Below are 20,544 nucleotides of genomic sequence, written 5' to 3'. Positions count from 1 at the left end.
ATTTGTCACAATTCATATAAAAATAGCACAGCCTACTTTCCAAGAACAGCACTTTAAAAAAAAAAAAAATCACCAATTGTTAATTGATTTTTGATGTTTGTGCACTAAACGTTTTTTACCAAGATCATGGGATCTCTTTTTTTGTCCTTTCTTTTTCACAATCGTAATAATTTGTTATGCAAAATAATACATTCCTTTTCAATAAAATGTTTCATATGGTGGATAGCATAACAATTTGACCAAAATGTGTAATGCCAATATTTACTTGTCAACATTTCACTTCAATGATAGAAACAGTATTGTTGAACATATGTGAAATAATAAGCATTGGATTTAACTGAAAAAACTGGGTATCTTAATTTTTAGGCCTACCACATACATCTAAAATGTGCCAACATGTATGTATTTTTGTCAAACATTTGTTAATTTTTTAAATACATATACCGGTATGGTCTTAAGAGATGAAATCTGCTATATTTTTATATTAGTAGAAAGGGATATTTTATATGCACCATCCCACAGACACTATAACACATACCATGGCTTTTGATATAACTGTCATGGTGCACTGGCCGGAACAAGAAATAGCCCAATGGGCCCACTGATAGGGATCGATTCTAGACCGACTGTGCATCAAGTGAGCGCTTTACCACTGGTCTATGTAAACATTTTCAAACACTAAAATGAATATTTTGAATGCAACGGTAACAGATAATATGCCGTGACATGCATTAAACTAAGATTTGACTGCCTGAAGCGATATGCACTTTTCGATGCCCCCGTTTTATTACATGCAGCTGATTTAAAACATCCTAAACTGTCAATAAGACTATCTAAAAATAAACAGCTAACAGTGTAAATGTTAATAAACCTGGTGCCAATTTTTTTCTCCAAAAAGTATAACATCACATTTACATAGATCTGGCAGTTATGTCTGCTGTATATTTGCATTTAAGTAAGCATGCATACATTTTAATCTGGAAGCTAGTCATAAACATAAATATAACTTAGTGGGATGTAAATCTTTTGTTCTAATTCTCCTACTGGAGAAATAATATATACAGGTAAATCCATATTAAACATCTAGTTAAATTTAAACACATTTCAAAAAGGATGGAAATGGAAATGGTTTATTTAACGACGCACTCAACACATTTTATTTACGGTTATATGGCATCAGACATATGGTTAAGGACTACACAGATATTGAGGGAGGAAACCCGCTGTCGTCACTTCATGGGCTACTCTTTTCGATTAGCAGCAAGGGATCTTTTATACACACCATCTCATAGACAGGGTAGCACATACCCTGGCCTTTGATGTATGTCTTGGTACACTGGCTGGAGCGAGAAATATCCCAATGGGCCCACTGATGGGTATTGAACCCAAACCAACTGCGCATTAAGCGAAAGCTCTCTTTACCACTGGGCTATGTCTAGTCCTGATTTGAAAAAGGTGTTAAATGTATAAAAAGATACAACACTTGTAGGACATCTGAAACAACAGTACATAATATTTCAATTAATATCATTAGTTGTTTGACGTGTGGGGATGAGGCATAAGCATTAATACTAGGTACGACATAGCTTCCTGAAACCTGCTGATCACATGAATATATACATATACTCTAAGTCAAGACTTGTGACCATTTTTTGTTGTTTTATTGTGACTAATTAAGAGGTGGGATGTAGCTGAGTGGTAAAGCACTCGCATGATGTGCAGTCACTCTAGGATTGATCCCCATTGGGGCCCATTGGGCTATTTCTTGTTCCAGCCAGTTTACCATGACTTGTGGTTGTGGTATATATGTTATCCTGTCTGTAGAATTTTGCTATTAATGGCAAAATATAGCGGGTTTTCTGTCTAAGACAATAATGTCAAAACTGCCAAATGTTTGACATCCAATTATCAATGATTAATAAATCAATGTGCTCTAGTGATGTTGTTAAACAAAACAAACTATTTCGTTTTGTAACTAACTAATGAAGAAGATGTGCTCTGGTTTTTGATTACAAAAAAGATAAACGCATACTTGATTTACATAATTGTTGAATGGTCTCTACCTCTACCATAGCTTTAGATCTTACTAATTTGGGCACAACAGGTTCTTTGTCTTTTCTGAGTACAGCATGGTCTCTTTTTAACACAATAAATACTATTCACATCTGTTGAAGGGTTCTAGATATTCAGAAATGCATTTTGGTGGTGTGGAGGTTAAATGTTTTGAGGTCAGCATGTTTATACTTAATTTGGGCATTTTTATTTTGGGTATACTTAATTTGGGCACAGACGTTTTGTTTCGTCTGAATGTTGATGCAATCTAAGCCCTGGCTCTCCAGTTGTAGACTCAAATATTTACTAGTACATTTACATGTATGTACAGCTCTAAGACTTGCACTTTTTGAGAATATGATCATATTATAAGTCGACTTCAGACTTCACTACCAATATTTAAGCGTTAGATTACTTGCATATTCATTTAATGCATAAACTAACATGTAGAAGAAGCCCACAAACATGTTTACTGCATTTATAAAAAAGAAAAAAAAAGAAGCAAGCTCAGAACATTGATATGTTAAGGAAGGGCACATGTAAATTATTTTATTTTTGGATGGCTTCAAACACAATTGTCTACCACACAGTGAATAAAGCCAGGGCTTCTAAATTATGGTAGCCCCACTCCCATGGCTAGTGATATTCAATGTTGGGCTAGTAAATAACTACTATTGCCATGCAAAAGGGCTAGTGAAAAAGTTGTCAAATGATGCATTTAAATCTATTTTATAAATATAAATATCCTGACCCCACCCACACCCCCCAATTGTGAGTTTTTAAGCTCTACCTCCTTCTTTAGGCGACATATCCGATTATTACTGTTAGTAAAACTGTATTACGGTAATTTAAAGTAAAGTAGGGCTCGTGAATATTTAATTGTGGCTAGTATTTTTTTTTAATCACTGATCCCACGGCTAGTGGAATATAAAAATTCTAGAAGTCCTGACAAAGCAATTTAATGTTTTGGATGACATTATAAAGTTTATGTTAGTTTTTTTGCTATTGTAACAGGCATGGTTTAGACAAATATGTCAATGTGTTATATATAAGGGTACACTAGCCTGGGGGCCAACAAGATTAATATCTCCAACCTCCGTCAGCTGCCAATCCGTCTGCTCCCATTTACATGCATGCAGTGTGTGTTGTGTTCATGCAGCCGGTGGGTCAGGGCTATATGTATGGAGTAACCGGGTACATGACTTATGTATTCAAAAATATAATCTTACACTTGGTTAAGTCTTTGGTTTATAATACTTGGCACAGACTGGACTAGATGGAAAATGCATGACAATTGTCTGTGTAAAAGCCACTATCGACATACAATGAACTTGATTTTGTAGTAATTAATCCATAATACTTAAATTAGGAAAGCTAAATTAAGGTGTTTTGACCATTATACATATTTCATCCATATATATTTAACACAATTTTTCTTTTTAAAAAAAGAGAGTATATATTTAATTAAATAATGATCAAAATACAGCGAAACCTATCTAAATCAGATACTGAACAAACCGGGACCTGACAAAACCAGTCAATTTTATGGTCACAAGTCTTCTAAATTTTAAAATGCTAACACAGGATCCTGTCTAAATCGAATAAATAACAGGTGTGATTCAGTTTACACAGGTTTCACTGTACCGACACTCACTATGTAGTAGGCAGACATTGTTTTCGCCCTTCACAATAATGCCACTTAGTTCTGTTACCTCAGACCCAGTCACAGCCCAGAAAGAAAGAAAGAAGTGTTTTATTTAACGACGCACTCAACACATTTTATTTACGGTTATATGGCGTCAGACATATGGTTCAGGACCACACAGGTTTTGAGAGGAAACCCGCTGTCGCCAGTACATGGGCTACTCTTCCGATAGGCAGCAAGGGATCTTTTATTTGCGCTTCCCACAGGCAGGATAGCACAAACCATGGCCTTTGTTGAACCAGTTATGGATCACTGGTCGGTGCAAGTGGTTTACACCTACCCATTGAGCCTTGAGGAGCACTCACTCAGGGTTTGGAGTCGGTATCTGGATTAAAAATCCCATGCCTCGACTGGGATCAGAACCCTGTACCTACCAGCCTGTAGACCGATGGCCTGCCACGACGCCACCGAGGCCAGTCAGTCACAGCCCAGTGACATGGTCATAGCTGGTCGAAGATCATGGTCGGTATTGGTTGGTACTATATGTTTTTCTGACAACAGACACTTCGATTATAGACTGCATAAATGCATAGTGGCCACATAAACACTAACTTGTACCGTATAGTCATCTCGCAACACTACCATTATCTGTAACACACACACATTGGGTGGGTTTTTTTGGATGAATAGTTTTTTGTTTTTTTCTTTCTAGCTTTTATCTAAGCAGCAGTAAATACAGGCTCAAACTGAAATGACTGCAATATTTCACTCATAAACTTCTCTTCTTTTTTCAACAAATTCACCACGATTGCTGTTGCTTGGGAAATTGGTCTTGGAATAGTTTGTTTTTTGTTACTGTAGTGGCTTTGTTGTCGTGTTATGTATACTGCAGGTAAAGTAATCGTATTCCGGTAATCACATCACATCCACTTATGGGGAGACAATTTCTTTCATAAAGATGGCCACATCCATGAAGTAGAAATAATGGGTTAGGTGGGTTTTTTTATGAATTCTGGTCATACACTTTTTCTATTTTTAAATGTGCATCCAGGGGTTTCCCTAGAGCGATAAGCCGACACGGCCCGTGCTCCCTTAGCCAGCCAAGTAAGCGCCTTCATGTCTGGTAAGCGCCTTAACTGCAGGACCGTGTCGGCTTAATTTGTAACATGTATACAAAACAATGGAGCTGTGATCCGTAACGTCATTCACCACACATTATCACACTTCCATTTGGTATCTCTGCAATTCTTTAGATGTTCACTTTGAGGTCCATTGATCGCACCGTTTTAATTGTCGGCGGGCCTGTGCTGGTCACGTGGTACAGATAACTGCTTGTTGTAATAGTGTATGTATGCTTGGGAATTACGCATCAAGACAAATCAAAGAAAATACCTATTAATTGAATAAACATCTCTGAAGGTGAAATTCTTGAGTAAAAGATGTCACCATTATTTTAATTTTGTAAAGTCTTTGAACCAAACCGACACTGCTTGTCAATTTGAATACACATGCCAGTTTAGGGCCGAAAGACATGTCGGCTATCCCAAGGGCTGAGTTCAGCCAGACCGAGCGAAAACAAAACGTTCGCTACACTGGTGTGTGCGCTTCACGTTAAACCAAATGGACACTACGGACACCAATCAAATAGTTCGCGAACGTTAGGAAGAACGTTCGTTGGCTGAACTGAGGAAAGCTCGGCGTAATATACGTCACGCTTCAGAGTCAGCTGACACCCACGTGTCAAGAGACATCGTTGCGGACATGAACAATACGATTACATGGAAGTAAATCTTGATGTAAATGTGTAGAAAAACAATAGTTGTTTGCATCAATGAATACCTAACTGCAGTTTCGTTATTTCCTTTGTCTTTGTTAATTTTGCCCCTGCGTGTGCTGTAACCTCACCGTGGTGCAGGGGTGTAACATTCTCTTTGAGAATGGCCAATACAGCACAAAATTGAAGTTTTGAGTAAAATTCGGTGTCCGTAAAATTCTGTGATATTTGTGTTTTTGCACAGTTCTTTACACTGTTTTTGAATTTTTATATTGATGTTGATCATCACTTTATTTATTTGCATTACCATAGTTTGACACCCAATAGCCGATGTATTTTTCGTGCTGGGGTGTCGTTAAACATTCATTCATTCATTCATTCATTTGTTAATTTTGTAGCTATGGTCGAGAGCACGCACTGAGATCGCGATCGCAGGAAATGAACATGCAGTATTTATACAAATTGCAGTTAAACGTACACTGAATTAGTTTACAATAATCATGTTTGTTAGATAATGCTAGATATGTATTTGTTAAACTGTGAGGTGACAAGCATTTAACACGACGCTGAAATCAACAGCAACAACATGGCGCAAATTATGAAATTGTTGGGGGTGGGGAATTGATGGGTTTTTAAAAAAAAAAGATTTAACCCCCCACCCCCCCCCCAAAAAAAAAAACCCACAAAAACAACCCCAACATGATTTGATGGATTGAAGGCAAACACTTAACTGTTTTCAACCTACTACCCCACTTCTTTTGGCTTGATTTTTTTTTTATAATGATGCTATATATGTAAGCGCCTTAAAAAAATCCTGGGGAAAGGCCTGGCATCTATAGGCATTTTGTATCTATAGGCATCTTTCCAACAAAGAACACTTATATTTCATAATAATACTCTTTTAAAGGCATACTGTCACAGATTTAAGGACCTTATTTCTCAAAAAATGGACAATAACTAAAAATTACATTAATTGTTGGAAACCAAATCTAGCTATTGCATCACCTCAACTGAACCATGATGGAGTGAAATCCATGTCAACCCTCTCGGCAATTTTAGTTTTTGAATTATGGACCATTGCCATAATTCAATTATTTTTACAAAATGTCATTAATAAATGGAGTATGATGTTTATGAAGATGGTTGAATAAAGTACATTTAGGGACAAATCAAATTATTTTTGTTCAGGTAATACTTTGTGAGACCATTAAATAGGTGAGTTGTCTGTGACAATATGCCTTTCAGATAACTGAAATGTGTGTTCAGGACAGCATGCTTGAACTTTAATTGGTTATAAACACAAAAATAAAATGAAATTAACAATACAACTCAGAGGTTATATAATGTTCGAAAAAAGCTCGAAAACATCAATAATCCTCAAAGAAGCTTTGGCTAGTGCCCTATGTATTATAGTTAATAATTTACATTAGCTAGTGTACCCTGAGTTTGGGCAGGTAAAAAAAATATCCATCAGTCGATGAATCCTGCAATTCACTGCACCTCATATGAATATCTATACCTTTGTGTACGACTTCAGACCCTTTTGTAGCAGGAGTTTAGATTGCATCAAAGTCAAGGCGATAAACACAAATAAGTATGCCCAAAGAAATCAGGCCCAAATTAAGTACAAGCATACTGACTTCAAAACTTTTCACCTCAAGATCACTGACATGTTAAGATTTAAATAACCTGGATATCTACAAAGCTTGAAGTCTTTTTACCACCTATTTATAACATTACTGCACTAAAAAAGAACTCCGTGTGCTCTGAACAGACAAAAAACCTGTTGTGCCCATATTATTAAAATCTAAAGCTGTGTGTAGTTTTGCCCATTTAACCAAAAAATTATCATATTATTAAATATGTGAATAGCTGAATTTCACAGACGGTCATACTTTTGGGGACTAAATAATGTAGGATAGTAAAGAAAAAATCTGGGTACAGTAATCATGGGCTGCAATTTATTTACATTTAAGTATTTTGAATGATAACATGCTATCCCATTTAAAGAAGCTTGTAATAATTGAAGAGTACAATTTATAAATGCAAAAACATGTTAAAAATAGTGCAATTAGCAAAAGCATATCTACAAGTCTTCATTGTTGTAATTAGACCGGCCTCAGTGTTGTCATGATTAAGTCATCAGACATAAGGCTGGTAGGTACTGGGTTCGCAGCTCGGTACTGGCTCCTACCCAGAGTGAGTTTTAACCACTACACCCTCTTCTCTCTCAATAACCTCTAACAACTAACCCACTATTCTGGACAGACAACCCAGATAGCTGATGTGTGTGCCCAAGACAGTGTGCTTGAACCTTCATTGGATATAACCATGGAAATAAGTTAAAATGAATGCTATAATTAGAATCCCAGATCCATAGCCAGACAGAATGGTTAACATGCTGAGATCACTGTTCCGTGTTATAATCCAACTATCCAAATGATTTTTTATACTAGTCCATTCGGAAAATTGCTAATTTTGGAATAGCATATATTGATACCTGGTAGCTTTGTAAGGGGGTTTTCCAGCTAGACAAAAATAAGGTAAAGTTATTGTCCGTTTCACCTTTTTTGAGGATCCTCCTAATAGATGTAGGTATGGTCCTAACAAAATAATATAATGAAATGACAGAGAAAAATAAGGAAGGAAGAAAATGTTTTATTTAACGATGGATTCAACACATTTTATTTATGGATATATGGCATCAGACATATGGTTAAGGACCACACAGATATTGAGAGAGGAAACCCGCTGTCGCCACTTCATGGGCTACTCTTTCCGATAAGCAGCAAGGGGTCTTTTATATGCACCATCCCACAAAAAGGGTAGCACATACCATGGCCTTTGATATACCAGCCGTGGTGCACTGGCTGGAATGAGAAATAGCCCAATTGGCCCACCGGCGGGGATCGATCCCACACTGACCGCGCATCAAGCGAGCACTGTACCACTGGGTTACATCCCGCCCAAGAGAAATAAGGATTAAGGGATACCCAAACTGATACAATATGTTCAAATTTCATCATTAATAAGCCTTTCTTTATAAATTACAAAATAAATAAACCACAAAAGTATACTCAGATGACTAACACCTTGCCCTAACATCTATCATCTGTATTGCAAACTTAAGAATTTGCTACCTGCAGCAATCTTAAGATATTTTTGCTGCAGACAAAATATTCACCTATGACAATTTTGAGCATGCCTATATGTACAGCATTTTAAAAAGTAACTTTTGTAACAAAAATTTAATTTATTTAAAACCAAATATGGCAATAATTTTTATTCAGGCTGTGAATTTAGCACAATTAGACTGTGCTTGTGCAACTCCCCAAATTTATGTCAAAAGCATAAGATTTTGCAAATATCTATATTAATATCTATATCTATATTCTCGAGGAATACTAAAACAAATTATTGGCAAAAAACTGCTATCGCTGTTACGTTCAACCCCATTCACATGTATATTTTATTACTATGCTTAAGTAAAAGCATCAGCTGGAAATACAAATTACTGTCATTAAAATGTAAGCAGGCAGATCTAGCTCAGTTAGTAGAGTAGTCACCTGAGGTGGTTGCATCATAGGATCAAACTATTTCAGTGAACTCATTCTCTCATTACTTTTCACCATTCTTCAAGAAATAGCTTCACGGCCAAATATGTACGATTCTAAAACTTATTGATGCCATTTTCAGTCTTATTGGATTTTATCTTGTTAGAATTGAACAGGTCCTATTAAGCAGAAGCTTCGTACTTATGTTGTTCCTTACTCTACCAATTCATATTCATCAGGCCCTCGGAGTGCAGAGAAACGATTGTTTCCGGTAGTGTGTCTATAAAATCATGGAACCATAATTTTGTTTCCCATAATTATTATATCGAGTACAAAAATAATATATATAATAATATACTGTAAATCATGAAATTAATGCGAGCAAGTAATTAATGCGGCGAACACATCAACGCAATAATAACTTAACGCATTTTGTTTAGTCTCATTCCCAATACAAAAAATGTGCAGGATTTTACTATAATACTTCTAAATAAAATAAAACTTTTATAATATAAAGATGAAACAAAATACAAAAACAATTTTTGTTAAATGTCTTTTTGTGAATACTTCAAGAATCTTTCTTTCGTTTCGATGTTGTCATTCTATTCTAACTTTCCTGGAATATCATAGCGGTTATATAATACAGTGATGTTCCAAATGTTTTGTTTTTAAAAAGCTCATTTTGCGATGTGAGTATTTTTCAAATTTTCTTACCTTCTGGTTTACTGTATACATTTAAACTGTTTTGAACATTTGTAAAATCATAATCAACAAATTTTATTACTAAATATATTCCTTTAAAAATGAAACAGTAGAAAATTATATAACCGCAACCAACAATCCGCGCATATTTCTTCAAACCATTTGGCTCAACTCTATACATGACATTTAAGTTAGACTGGTCGCAAGTTGTCACTGTTGCAATATATCGCATTTGTTAATGTCTATTACTGTGCTGCGCATCAAGTGTATAAAATCAGTCTAAAACATTTGTTAGAATAATACGTCTGCGTTCGCGTGAAATATTGTGCCCTGTAATAGCGACCCGTTTACCTTTTATTCCTATTGGTGGATTAATTAGAAGCAATCACCACACAAAAGTGTGAGGCATACCCTTAACAATAAGGTGTAGTTATACTAATTACACTACTTTAAGTAATTAGAGCTTCCTGGTCGACCCACCATGCGATTAGCTTCAGATTATGTAGTAGCTGTCAAAACAACTACTGCCTTCTTTTAACATGAAAGATGAAGCCCAAACAATATAATAACAACACAACTGTGGTTTTTATGTGATGTGGATTTTTGTTCACTCATGTACGGACGCAATAATATCATGACATATTAATTACATGATTTACAGTTACAGTATATAATTATTTTGTAAAAACAGTTTGCAATGGGTTCCCATAATCACAAGGCACAGATCCAAAGGAAAAGAGTTTCCCATGAAATTTGAAATCATATGGCCTGTATTCATATATACAAACCACTTCATACTAGGGTTTTGTCAGCTATCCATAACTAATCATGGATTAAAAAAAAATTGTGCACACATGTACTTTCATGCATGACGATAACATAAATATAAACACGACACCATAGCATGGCTCGAAATGCACCGGTGCATGCTGATTTTTGCGTGTGCATGTAACTTTTAAAACTGGGTGCATGCGGTGCATGCTAATATTTTTCAAGTACTGTGTATTGCGTATACTAGTATCCTGTTGTCTACCAGATTCAGACTCAAGTTGGTGAATTTTGCGTATGCATTTCGTAATCTGTTCGCCACATGAAAACAATAACTTTTATATTATGGGCGCATCCATTTTGTATCCCATAATCCTACTTACAACAATGGCGCCCTTTCGGTCATTTCCATGAAATATATTTGCGAAAATTGCCGGCAATAGCTCGGTTATATCCGTGAACGGTATTAGGGAAGGTGGTCGAGAAGGTATCCACGCGCATAACACAGTTATTGTCGTCACTGACAAATTGAACTCCGCCAGCTCTGTGATCAATACAAAGTACCGTAACTGCCTTGAACATTTTTGACCTCAGATATGGGCACTTGATCAGATAATTGCGAACGTGCATGTGCGTTACTCGCGTAGTTGACTCGAAGTCAGCCAGTGATTATTTCAATCGCAACTTCTCGTCGAATTCCGTAGGCTAATTATATTATACCAACAGATCTTATCGAGTTAAAAAAGTTAAATTAAATTAAAAAGAAAATGATAATCAACACTGTAATCAAGGTAATTAAAATAGTATTTTTCTCATTGTTAACAGGATTTACCTTATTTTTGGTGCATGCAGAATTTTTTTTCATCATGCACCTGGTGCATGTAGATTTTTTTTTTTCATTTCTAGCCCTGCATAGGAATAGACAAATAAACAGCATTGTCATCGCCTTTATTTATAATAACTGAAAACTATTTATGTAAAAATCTACATTTTTGTGCTTGTTGAAACTATGAAAATTGAGTGGTACCTGAACAATCAATTAATACTTTAAAGCCTGATTGTGACAAACAGTAACAGATGAATTGACATGTAGCTATATATACATATACATGTACTAAATAATGCTATAACTCATGTATATAAGATATTATTATTTTTTAAACTCTTACAAACTCACATAAACAAAAAATTTGTAAGCAAATATGTTTCTAAAAAAAATGACCATAAAACTACATTGATTAAAGCTCATTTTTATATACAGACCTGTCAACCCTCCCGGATTCCGCGGGAGTCTCCCGGTATTTGATCAAATATCCTTTAACCTGTGCGGGAAACAATTTCTCCTGTTAAATGACATTTTTGTAAGCATAAAAAAAAATCGATTCTATTTTGTCAAAATAACTTTGCCTTTTTTTCTCATTTGGAAAATGTCGACTACTTTCGGTTCTGAGAATGTAACAGGCCGAATTGTCCCGACTGTTTAACCTTTGCTGAAGTGAAAATTGTGGGATAGCCTATTTATATTTTTTAAAAAGCACATGGAGTTTATAAAATGATGTGTTATTATAATGTTTGTTGTCATCATAATGGCTACGAAGCGTGTTGCCGCTAATTCAACAGGCTGTGTATTGACATTCAGTGTTGCCATATAAAAAAACCTATCCAATTTAGTTCTAATAACATCTCTGAATTGTAAAATGTCTTCCCACTGGATTACATAATGCAATTATGACGAATCTGAACTGCCAGACTCCGAGTTGACAGCGATACACATGATGCATGTTAAAATCACATGTCACAGCAAGACAACGAAAAGATCAATTAGCTGTATAAACATACTTGTGTCAGTTTGTGTGTTTGTATGTTTGTGCAGTAAAATGTTGGTTATAAGGGTACACTTCAAGAAATTATTTTTGTACAATTAAAAAATGTTGTGTTTGACATTGACATAAAGTTACTCACGGAAATGGGTATAATTCCGGTATATTTCACACGATGTCCGTAATGAGGTTTTACTTATGATTAATGAAAATACAATGTTTATTGCATCATTATAATGATTTTAAATAAGTACCACGCCACTGTTCCTCATTATAGTAAAAACAGAATATTAATTTATAAGATTTATATAAATTTGTCTTTGGTACTTAGGTACACTAACCACAAATGATAATGTAACGCAACTTGTAAGGCTGTAAGTGTAATACCGTAAATATATTAATTAATTTTTTAATTTCTTTTTCATGTTCTTAACATTTTTGGATAAAATACTGGGGGATTTTTAAATATGTATTAAATCATAATAATATTTAAACTTAAAAAAAATAAAAAAAATAATAATAATATTTTTTTTTTTTTTTTTTTTTTTAATGCCAAGTATATATATGACATTATATAGTATTCATATAACTTATTATGATAATGTTTTTTTATAATCTTGCGATTTTGGGTTAAATTGTGTGAATTTAAAAAATCTCCTGCTTTTTCAACACGCACCTCCTGCTTTCTCTTGACTAAATGTTTATATAGGAGTGAAGATAAAATATTGGAACAGTCAAGGTGTACAGTTTCACCTGCATCAATTACTAGTAATCAATTAATGCAAAGCCAGAACTGTGCACTACCATGGCTGTTTCATCAGTCGTTTTCATACCTGCATCAAAAATGGAGATTTAACCAATATGCAATTTGATAATTTGTAACTGTTTTGCAAGTTGGTACGAAGTTAAAACTTAATATGTTTTTATATGAATTTTAAATTTATTCATTAGAGATTTACATGTCAATTCATCAGTTCCCTTTGGACGCAAACACACACACACACATATACAGACACAGAGAGAGAGAGAGAGAGAGAGAGAGAGAGAGAGAGAGAGAGAGAGAGAGAGAAGAGAGAGAGAGAGATCGATCATGTGAAATGCTATTCGATTAGCCCCAGATTTTGAAATTGATTTCTCCATGTGTGTGTGCCCAGTTCTGACAGTTCTGACTGGTGTATGCACAGCTTTACTATAAACTAAATGGGGAGAACTAGTTAGCTCTTAGTGTTTTATCAAATGGGGCTATCAATGGGTCTAGGTTAATTGAGAAACATTGCTCAAGATCATATGTCAAAAATGTATGTGCTATGTTATAAATAGGAATTGGGGATTATATCTACACATGTGCCTACAATATTGGTCAACCCATTCCACATTTATAAAATAACATATACTGTTTACAAAGTTTACTGACAATTTAATATTAATATAAAATTACTAAAATGTGCTGGGATATCATTGAAAAGATACCAGTACTTTTTTTTTAATTAGACACTCAAAATCAATTAAAAATATTTTTTAAACATTTTGTGATACAGTAATTTAAATTAACATTAAAGTAGGTGTACAAATTTATATCAATACACGTGTGTAAAGGTACACAGCACTCGAAACTCACCAAAATATATGCAGGGGACAATATTTCAAAATCTTATGTAACCGAAAATCAGTTCACGTGAGTTTTACTTACGTAACCGATTGTTCGGTTACATGAATATAGTTTTCATAATCGATGAGTTAGGCCTATCTAATCCTAAAACACTTGAACTACTGTGCTACATTGGTCATTCAAATGTATTTTAAAATATAAACTGATCTTTACTGTCATTACTGATATCTATATGGTACTATTAATTTTAGAATGTAATTGTTCACCACGTAACTGATTGGCGGTTCTCGTGATTTTAAAGTTGCGTAACCTACACGCGAACAGAACAATGGTTCTTGTGAAATATTGTGCCCTGATATGGTAGCCCAAAAAATAATGGATGTTCGCAAATTATGGTAAGAGAACCACGAGCATGATTTTAATATGGAATACAAATATTAATAGTGGCTCATATATTATAGCTCTAAAGAAGATCGCCCACATAATATTATTTAGGCAACTACTGCGATTATTTCTAGAGATTGATCAATGCAGGTGCCTGACCTGGAGAGAAAAGAACAGTAAAACTAAAAGGAGATAGGATTAACTTAGACACAAACAGGAAGAACTTTTAGACAGACACTGATAGCAGGCAGTGTTCAACAAATGTTTCAGAAAGTAAGTCAGGAATTTATCCTGGCATTTTGTGGGTCCGGACATGGACCCCTTCCCAAAAGAAACTGGCAGTGAAAATTTCTGTACAAAAAATTCCCAATATATATATATATATATATATATTATGTCTGTTGTAATAAATTAATTTAACAGTTGTGTACTGCATCATTTAGTGGATGTTAGCCCCACTCCCATGTCTAGTGATATTCAATGTTGGGCTAGTACATAACTACTATTGCCATGCCCAACGGCTAGTGACATTTTTTGGGTCAAATATTGCAGTTGTCTATTTTGTAAACATGGATATCGTGCCCCCCCCCCCCCCCCCCCCCCCAAAGTAAAATTGTGTTAACTAAGTAAAGTAGATCTAGTTAATTTTTAATCGTGGCTAGTAATTTTTTTTAATCACTGACCCCATGGCTAGTGGATTTTATATAAATTCTAGAAGCCCTGCAATCACATAAACATGGGACCCTGACAAAATATCAAGGATAAATCTGTGTAACTAGCCCTCATGTAAGCTTTGGCTAATACCGTAAAGATGTACTATTACAGTTGATAATTTCCACTAGCCCAGACCAAAAATTTACTAGCCGTGACAGTGGGCTAACTATAGTGTATTTCTTGAACCCTGCATCAGGGTTATTTACGTTAAGATGAGCTACCATATGCTGGATTTGGGGACATGAGAATGGGTGTGGCACAATTAAGTGATACAATTTTAATATAATTTATAAATTAAAAAATAATAATATCTACTTTTTTTTTAAATGGGCCTTGAAATACCTACTTTTGACTTTAAAATATCAGTTCTTCCTATGATCTGCTTTACATAATGACATCCCATTTGACGTAATGACATAATTTTCTGAGATGTTTAGTTTAAAATCTTTCACATAAATTTATGCAGTTTGTGACAGTTGTACATCAATAAATTCATTTTTAAAATGACAAACAGGTTGACCTGTTTTATGTAATGACGTCCCAGCTGGCGTAATGATGTCATTTTCTGAGGTTTACCAAAGGATAACATACAGTTTTTCTTCGATGTTAATTGTCCAATCAGAATTCAGTGGAAAGTTTGTAATTATTATTATATATATATATATATATATATATATATATATATATATATATATATATATATATATATATATATATATATATCTTGTGTGTGTGTGTATATATATATATATATATATATATATATATATATATATATATATATATATATATATATATATATATATATACACACACACACACAAGATAGACAAATATTTTCAGAATACAACAGTCATGAAACAAATCTCTTCTATTTACCTTTTTAAGGCCAAATCATAGCAATGGAAGGAAAGGAATATCTACCTTTTTTTGCTCAACTTTTAGACATACCCAAATATGCCAGGTATATTTATTTTCCAGAAAAGTAACAAGTTCATAAATATTAAATTAATTACTTAATCAATTAACCGGGTCTCAGTGAATCAATAAACATTAAATATTTACAGTTCTACCTGTTTTCTCAATTTCTTGGTCCATAATTAAGGTACACAATAAATAAAACATATTCATGATATATATCTCATAATGATATATATCTAACAAAAGGTACTTTTTATTTCTTTCATCTTTTAAAATTTTAAATAAAAATTTTGTCCAGAATTATCCAAATACCAATGTGTAAACAGCGTTGTCGGCTTGTTATAGAAATTTGACATGGTCATGGTTAATAGACCAGCGTTTATATTAATGTGGCGAAGCATTGTAATAATATATATAATTTTGAATTTGAATGACATCAGTATTACAATGACGTCACTTTGCATCTCCTTACAATAACCAATAAAGTGAGTACATGACGTTTCCGTTTTAAGAATGCTGAAAAAAATTCAAATGCAAAATTGCTATTTAAATTTTTTGGTTTCAACAGTACTAATGCATTTGAAGAAAATCTTGTGATTAAAAAATTGTACCTGAATTTACTATATTACCTTTAATATAAGGTGAACTATTTGTTTTGAGGTTTAAAATATAAGTATCATGCATTTTAGAAATTATTTCTAAAATTATTATATAGAGTTCCATGTAATACTATTGACAGTGATGTAAATAACATGTTAGGATATAGTTTGTAATACAGGATACATCTGATTAAAGCCGCACACCCTAGTTCCATCCAGCGAAAATAGATATAGATAAATACCATGGGAATCCCCATGTCCCAATTGCTTGAAATAATTTTGAAAGTTAGTTTTCTGATGTCACCGGTAGATGTCGCTCGAAGCACAACAATGCCTACGTCACGACAAATTTCACAGACTTGGGGTGCGTTCGTTTCACCTCTCCTGGACATGTTCCAACTGTTCTGTCCTGGTTGTATCCCCTCTCCAGATATCGTAAGACTTAGCAAAATTATTGGTTTTAAGGGTTTGTAACGTTTTGTATTGAGACACTTACTTGTCTGAACTTTATTGTTACTGAAAATGTTCACGAACTGTGAAGAAAAATCTCACAAATGAACAACAACAAATCGGATGTTGATTGCGCGAACCGTGCATGAGAAAACAAACCGAACCAAAATGATAACGGTCACGTGATATACCAACGTCTGTGACATTGAAATGGAAATATCCCCTCTAAAAATAGATTGGACCTTGCTTGCTTAACGTTTTTTTCTCGACAGAACGTCTTGTGAAAAAATGCAAAAAATGCATTTCGTGGTTTTACAAACATCAGGATTACCAAAAAGCACTTCAGGTGAATGGAAATGTGTTTCTAAATAATAAAATGTAAGTAAAGTGCAATTTTATTTGTAACTAGGGTGTGTCCCTTTAAGAGGTTACATAATACCCATCCCTACTGCTGTGTACTGCTGTGTACAAGGATTTCCCCTCTCTCTTCAAACCAAATGTCAAAATAACCATTTGTTAACCAGAGAGTTTAAAATGTGCTGAGGTGTCATTAAACAAATACCCCTTTTCTTTTCTAGCTAACCTTCAACTGACAGAACAGTACAGACTTATGGAATGGCTTATATTTTGACAGTTGTACACAACCACATGCTGACCTACATTTGCTGTGTGCAACTCTTGAAGTGCAATATCCCCTACAGCCAGCGTATTCATTTCCAGATCCCATTATGTCAAAAGTATTACGCAAGAAAAATAGTAACACATTTCAGTTAGGTAATTATTAAGGCCGGGCGTGTCCTGTTTAATTATTCTTATGGTGTCATATAACGTGAAAATGCTTATCCACGTGTGTTTATCATAGTACTATTTTTTTTCTTGTAAAATTTTGAGGTCAAAGTCTGCCTTAGTTCAGCTGACATATTTCCGCGTTTTACAGAAAACAAGTATCTAACTATAATATCAATTGATTACGCTCTATCTAAGGTTTAGTATCGTACATTTCGTTTTTCTAATAATATTATGGTTTTCGCTGATTTGATCATAACATCACAGGGTCACCGAAGTACGAAACTTCAAGAGCAGGCCGACCTGTGTGTGTATCAATCGCGTGCAGTAATTTATCGGAAGTTTTAATGATAAAACACGTACCTTCGTTTTTCTTTTGACAACATTGTCACATCCAATATTCGACTTTATCTTCAGATTAAGCACAGTAATGGCAACACGTGACAAATCGTTGAAATTCAATTAATAATCGGGTAAATCCAGTCACACTGTTTCTGTTTTTGTTCGTAAGCAAGAGCACTCTCTTGTGTGTGTGACGTCACTTTCCCTCAGTTTAGATCCGACTGCATTCGGCAACATTCGTATGTGTTCGGTCGTAAGGTTCAAACTGGCTGTCATGGGCAAAGCTCAAACAGGCTATCTGTCCATGAAAGTGTGTGTGGGGTGGGGGAGGGGGTGTTAGTTTTTAAGTCAGGCGTGGATCCAGGGTTTTGTGAAGGGGATGGAATGCCGGACATGGTAAGAGATTTTTGAACAGGTTATTTTTTTCTGACGCTGGCAAAAAGGGTGTGGGGTGACGCTTGTAGGTGTTAGACATGGCCGCATGAAAGGAGGGGAGGGGACAGACCAGAGCCTCCTTCTTTTAACATTGTTTACAATTGTCAGTGAAGAGTCCTTTTCAGGGACATGGTCCATAATATCATGAGTCCTTTTGCCCTTGCCAATTGGTACCCTCCCTAACATAGGCCTACTCTTGTGATTTTGATGGGTAACCAGACTATGTTTAGGCTATATGAATCATATATGAACATGGAAATAAATTAGTTTATATTGTATTAAAATATAAATTAATAATTAATTAAATAAATATATACTTTTTGGACATTTACCATAGTTAGACACCCAGTAGCCGATATATATTTTTGTTCTATATACTTTTTGGAGTTGCGTTTTATTTAAGGTGCGTATTCAGTGATGAATTGAAAATCCTTGGCTTGTCATTGCTATTTTGCTGGAGTGATAAATAACCATGGGCAATTGCCCCCCCCCCCCCCCCCCAAATTCGGGCAAAACCGTGGGGGAAATTCGGGCAGTTTTTATCTGGGTAAAATTTCGGGCAAATCAACCCTCCAGCCCCCCTAAATCAGAGTCCCCATACGCCCATGTAAATAACATACATCGAAGTCGGATCCAGGATGGAGATATTCAAGGTGAAGAATGGAGAAGTCTACAGCGACTAAACACAATTTAATGTTTATAATATTAATGCCGTGTGTGTGTGTGTGTGTACATGTGTGTACATGTGTGTGTGTGTGTGTACACACACATGTACACACATGTACACACACAACATGTTTGTTGGGACGTTCTCTTCGCGCACATGCGCAATGGGGATGTGAAAGAGGTTTATTGGGCAAAAAATGTGTGTTTTTAGGTCCTCCTCATTTACATTAGTCCCTCTTCATTGGCCATGGTGTTCCCTCATTCGCCTTGGTAACCTAAACGCGATCATTCACATTTTCCATACAGGCCTAAGCAAGGCAACTGTAATGACTACGACTTTGCCCACAAATGACCTCATTTGGACCCAAAATGTCATGGTGAAGCACAATATTTTAGGTGAGGCGGCACTGAATTATTTCTGGTATATCCTGCGCAATAGCTACTGCGGTGACATTAAAAAACAAACAACAAAATATTGACGCGCAGGGTCAAAATCGACACGCGCTTACGCGTCACAGACAAAGGATTGTCAGGTTAACCGCTAGATGGATGGTTGGATTGATAGCTGGATGAGTTGATGCATGGATGGATGGATATATGGATGATGTGTGTGTGTTTGTGTGTACGTCATTCCACCATTACATTTTCTGTCTCGGCCTATTACATAACACGTATACATATACATACGCTATGCCCACCCCCATCCACAATCACTCCTCTTTTTCCCTACCATATATTAAATTTGCCTGCTCATAAATAGTTGCAATTCCCCCACCCCATGTGGGTAGCCTAGCTCCAAAATATACGAGTTTTGCTATCTTAGAAAAGGTGGCGTGATGTAAAAGGACATCCGGGCCTACCCTTATATGCATAACGCTGTGTATATGTTGAATGGAAACACACCTACAATTTGATAAACTTACGCATGGTTCACACTGGGACTAATTTTGTTTCAGCCAGTTTTAAGAGTATTCTATGTAGAATATTGCTTTGAAAAATATTACAAACTTTTATAGGTCAAATACTAAATGTTGTAGCGACATTGTATAAAAACTTATCAGTTGTCTAGTCTGGCCATGGATAGGGTGAGCCTTGCTCGCGTGTTTTTCGCTGTCAGCGTATATGGTCAGCTTTCTTCATCTAGATTGATTACCATACGTCCGAGGAAGGATAACGACATGTGCGTGTGCAGGGGGTGGTTTTCGGGGATCAAAACCCCCGCTGCTCAAGCGAATTTTCTCTTTTTGTAATGTATTTTCCGACCCTAGAAACTTCGCTCGCTATAGTCTAGATCCCTCCTCTCTGCATAATGTCTGCACACGC

At 35.2% G+C, this 20,544-nt stretch overlaps 2 protein-coding genes across 3 annotated transcripts in view; one reads left to right on the top strand and one right to left on the bottom strand.

Moving 5' to 3' along the window:
- The window catches only part of LOC121371281 (hypoxia-inducible factor 1-alpha-like), a 100,632-nt gene extending 82,350 nt beyond the window's left edge, over positions 1-18,282 (bottom strand). The window contains exon 1 of the mRNA XM_041497057.1: positions 18,142-18,282. Within this exon, the coding sequence (XP_041352991.1) occupies positions 18,142-18,164 (23 nt within the window). The 5' untranslated portion in view covers positions 18,165-18,282. The remainder of the gene's footprint in view (positions 1-18,141) is intronic.
- Positions 18,283-18,384: 102 nt separating this feature from the next.
- Positions 18,385-20,544, top strand: part of LOC121371280 (YLP motif-containing protein 1-like) — a 69,168-nt gene continuing 67,008 nt past the window's right edge. For both annotated transcript variants that reach the window (XM_041497056.1, XM_041497054.1), the window contains exon 1: positions 18,385-18,516. In XM_041497056.1, coding sequence (XP_041352990.1) covers positions 18,505-18,516 — 12 coding nt within the window. In that variant the 5' untranslated portion in view covers positions 18,385-18,504. The remainder of the gene's footprint in view (positions 18,517-20,544) is intronic.

This window comes from Gigantopelta aegis, chromosome 4, assembly GCF_016097555.1.
Source record: "Gigantopelta aegis isolate Gae_Host chromosome 4, Gae_host_genome, whole genome shotgun sequence".
Taxonomy (NCBI): domain Eukaryota; kingdom Metazoa; phylum Mollusca; class Gastropoda; order Neomphalida; family Peltospiridae; genus Gigantopelta; species Gigantopelta aegis.
Note: the sequence above shows the minus strand (reverse complement) of the source record. Positions and strands in the feature narration are given on the sequence as shown.